This window comes from Hoplias malabaricus, chromosome 12 (assembly GCF_029633855.1).
Source record: "Hoplias malabaricus isolate fHopMal1 chromosome 12, fHopMal1.hap1, whole genome shotgun sequence".
NCBI lineage: Eukaryota > Metazoa > Chordata > Actinopteri > Characiformes > Erythrinidae > Hoplias > Hoplias malabaricus.
The window spans coordinates 9,106,973-9,111,230 of record NC_089811.1 but is presented as its reverse complement, the minus strand read 5'-3'; the positions used below and the strand labels follow the sequence as shown (position 1 = coordinate 9,111,230).

At 49.6% G+C, this 4,258-nt stretch overlaps 1 protein-coding gene across 1 annotated transcript in view; it reads left to right on the top strand.

Annotated features, from left to right (window-relative positions):
- kcnh3 (potassium voltage-gated channel, subfamily H (eag-related), member 3) overlaps positions 1-3,931 on the top strand; it is a 124,102-nt gene extending 120,171 nt beyond the window's left edge. Inside the window, exons 13-15 of the mRNA XM_066686179.1 lie at positions 1,766-1,866; positions 2,014-2,066; positions 2,404-3,931. Coding sequence (XP_066542276.1) covers positions 1,766-1,866; positions 2,014-2,066; positions 2,404-3,255 — 1,006 coding nt within the window. The 3' untranslated portion in view covers positions 3,256-3,931. The remainder of the gene's footprint in view (positions 1-1,765; positions 1,867-2,013; positions 2,067-2,403) is intronic.
- Positions 3,932-4,258: the final 327 nt, after the last annotated feature.

The following is a 4,258-nucleotide window of genomic DNA, read 5'->3' as shown; positions in this document are numbered from 1 at the left end:
AGAGAGACACACACGCACAGATACACACACACACACACACACACACACACAGGCACGCACAGAGATACACTTACAAAAAATACACACAGAGACACACACAAAGAAATACACACAGAGAGAGACACACACACAGAGATACACAGAGAAATACACACAGAGACACACACACACACACACAGATAAACTTACAAAAAATACACACAGACACACACAGAAATACACCCAGAGAGAGAGAGACACACACACACACACAGAGAGAGATACACTTACAAAAAATACACACAGAGACACACAGAGAAATACACCCAGAGAGAGAGAGAGAGAGAGACACACACACACACACACACACACAGGGTATAAATCACTGCTTGACTAATTACAATCTAAAGACCCCCTGTGGGTCACTAGACCACATGAAAGTCCATGATGCCAAACGTGGGCTCAGTATTGTTCTATTGAACCGCAGAACTGCGTTCTCTGGAGTTCTCTCCACCCAGTGCCTTTGGGATGATGTAGACCTCACTCATGCTCCTGTGGCTGGAAGCCATCGAATCCTCACAGACACGTTTCAGTTCTCAGTGAAGATTCCGTGGTCTCAGTGTATCAGACACTGGAAAAGCAGTTTCCTCTACAAGCCCTCGATATTCTTCACTCTCCCGCCCCCTGGTGGCCCAGCCGGAGAACTGCAGTGAGCCTGATTCATAATTTATTACCTGTGTCCAGCTGCCATGGCAACAGGCAGGGTGGAGGAAGCCGTGCTCCATCAAGCGCTCGATTTCACACACAGCAAAGCACGGGTTCTGCTCCAGCTCAGCGCAGAAATACCAGCAATCACCTACACCACCTACATCCACTGCATCATGTATATCACCATCTACAGGATCATTGTACATCATCTGCAGTGCCAGTCAAACGTTTGGACATCGTCTCATTCAATGTTTTTCCTTTGTTAATTATTTTCTCAATTGTAAATGATTATAGAAGACATTAAAACTATGAAGGAACATTGAATTTGTGAATGTATGGCTGGTACACAGTTCTATGCAGTGAACAGCCCTATCCCACCAATGACTAATGACCAGATGTACCCAAACTTTTGACTGGTACTGTACATCATCCGCATCATACACAGTGGCCTGTGATTTCCCTTTTAACGACTTAAGCCCTATTAGAACGGGATTAGTTATTACCTGTGGACGTGGGGGTAAAGTAATTATTACCCGAGTAGCTCAGCGCTTTTAATCCCGTCCGAAAACACCATTTCAGCCATTTTTCCGAAGTGCGCGCTCCTGTTTCAGGATAGATTCCTGAGCCTTTTGCCTACTGTAAAACGAGCTGTAAATATGACCCCAGGTTTTATTAATCCCGTCCGAATTGAAATGTGGGGTAGTATTGCATCATATGCCGGAGAAAGGGTTTTGTTTTTGCAGATTTTCTTGAAAATGGAGATGTTTAGGGGGTGAAATACACAGTTTAAGTAAAAGCTCAGCGGCTGAATGATGCACTACATTCAGATCCACAATCTGTACATCCACAAAACTCCAGTAGCTCTGCTGTGTCTGATCCACATTTTGTGACGGCAGCACGTGAATCGAGTAGCCCCTCCCATCTCTGTTAAAAATTGGGAAAAATGACATTACCCCAGCTCCCCATGGAAAACTAATCCCGTCGGAATAGGGCTTAAGACCGTGATCAGTTAATCTCTGTCATTATTCCTTCATTTGTCCTAAATCTCTCTCTCTCTCTCTCTCTCTCTCTCTCTCAGGTTTGTGGATGGTATTGAGACAGAGAGTAATTCTGGCTCTAGTCAGAGGTTTGAGTTCAGTGCCAATTTTCCTCACAGCAACCCTCCGTCCCCCAGCCCAGGTACGCCTCTCTAAGACACACCCAACAGCCAAAACATTCAAACCACCTCTTCGTTTCTCCACGGTGTACTTCTACAATTACAGACAGCGGTCACCCCCTGTTGCTCTGCATACTTTGATACCCCCTGCCGTCTCTGTGTTTCTGTAGTGAGTCCGGAGCAGGTGGAGACCAGGCAGAGCATCAACAAACTGAGCGAAGAGGTGAGTGTGTGTCTGTGTGTGACGGCAGCTAAAGCGGACAACGTGTCCCCATGTCCACGCGCACTATGTCCACATGGCATCCGTTTCCTAAGCCCCACAGATCCAGCTACATGTGATGCAAGGAGAACGATGCAGGAGCATGCAAACTGTCCATATCTGTCACATCCGCACCATAAGCAGCGATGGGTAGAAAGGGGTGGCCCTTAAAAGCCCCGCCCCCTCTATTGATATTGATATCCATCAATCAATGTGTTGAGCTGATAGAACAGAATCAGTAGTTAGTGTTCTCCTCCAAGCGTGTTGAGTTGATTAACTTTTTTTTTTTTTTTTGGCACAGATGACCAGCCTATCGCAGCAGGTGTCCCAGCTGAGTCAGGAGCTTCAGGAAATGAGCCGCCTCCTGCGTCCCCTGTTCCTGTCCGGCCCCCAGCCTCTGCCGAACACCCTTCCTCTCTCTCTGACTCCGCCTCCCAGCAGCATCAGCGGACCGTCTGTTGCCTCTCCAGCAGGAGCTCTGCCCCATCTGGCCACTCCTCTTCCTGTTCCAATCAATCAGGCCTCGCCCCCGTTCCCCAAGCCCTGCTCCCTATTGGACAGCACAGACCCAGGGGGTATGGCTGGTCTTCCCAGCTGTCTCATACCCACCAGCCCTCAGAGACCACAGATGCACTCTCAGACGCCCCCTGGGGGTAGTCCTAAGAGCTCATCACACACTAATTTGTCACACATGGAAACTGTCCAAAAAGACCAGCCCAGCAGTCCTTTGGGCTCGGGAAACAGCAACGGTTTCAGCCAGCACGTTTCTGACCGACCGCCTCTGGTTTCCCGTACCCCTTCTCCTTCCCTCTCTTTCTCACTCTCTCTCTCTTCGTCTCGTTCCCAGTCACCTTCTTTCTCACCCTGCCAGGGACCACACCCATCTCGCCCTTCCTTGGCCCCTCCCCCTTCCCAGGAACCCCTGCCCTCTATAACCAAATCTCACTTTTCCGCGCCGGCTTCTCTCAGCAGCTCCCCGGGGGGTTCCCTCTGGTTCCAGCAGAGTTCCCTTCAAGGTCCTGGCTCCGCCCAACTCAGCCCTGGCTCCGCCCACTTGGAGCTGGAGATGCAGGAGTGGGAGTCCAGGGACTCCAGGGAGTCCAGCTCGGCGGAGCACATCAGCTACATTGACGAGGAGGGACCACCACTGTGAGGAGGTGCTGGAGTGGAGCACAACAAGAGAACCAAGAGAAGAGGAGGGAACCAAGTCAAGTTCGACGGGAGGAGGAAGGAGAGGAAAAATGAAGAGGAATGGTAGGGTCCTTCCACCTCGCACAATAAATAAAAAGAAAGCGGGCGAGCAAAGAAGAACCCGACACCAGCCAAACTCTACCATATCAGCACAAAGGGGAGCGCAGTTCTCTGTCAAAGAGAAGCTCTCCTCCAGAGGCATTACCAGAACACGGCACGGTGCATGGCAACAGAACCATAAAATAACCCGAAAGAACCCAGCAGAATTGTTTTTCCACAAGAACTCGGCCTGGGACGAGTTCCCAAAGGGGGTCTGAAGAGTTGTTGTGCATGCGCGCTGACCTCGTATCTCCCCAGTCCAGGAGACGCCACGTTGTGTTTGTTACCTGCCGCAGTGATGATGTTCTTAGCCACCATCGGACACGGACGCATCCAAGTGCTCCAGGTTCTCCTGGGATTCGGTGGAACCTGTTCTAAGACATACATAACACAACAAAACAAGTCCAAATGTTTGTAGAGAGCCCTTCTAGCGAGGATCCCAATGCATCCCAATAGAAAGAGCTGAACATGAGCCATGCCTAATGCCAAAGGTACGAGTGAGGTATAACCCTCCACTTCTGGCACTGGAACCCCACTCCTGATCCATGCCTAAAGCTGCAGTCACACTGGGTTTGTGTCCACGTATTTTCACCTGCGATATTCCGCTCATTTCAATGAGATCCACAGCAATAGGTGAACTGCATGTACACGACTTCTGGGCGAATACATTTCACCTGCGAAGTCTGATGTGCAAATTCACGTCCCTGCAGCTCTGACTGTGAACGCTGATGCGTACCTTACTCTAGCTGCTCTGGAGTGTTACAACATACTGTGCTTTACTACAGCTGTCAAATCAGAGCTCACAAAACTCTTCTCTGAGAACGGTGAAGCAAACTGTTTACAGGCAACGCAAAAGACAAAAACCC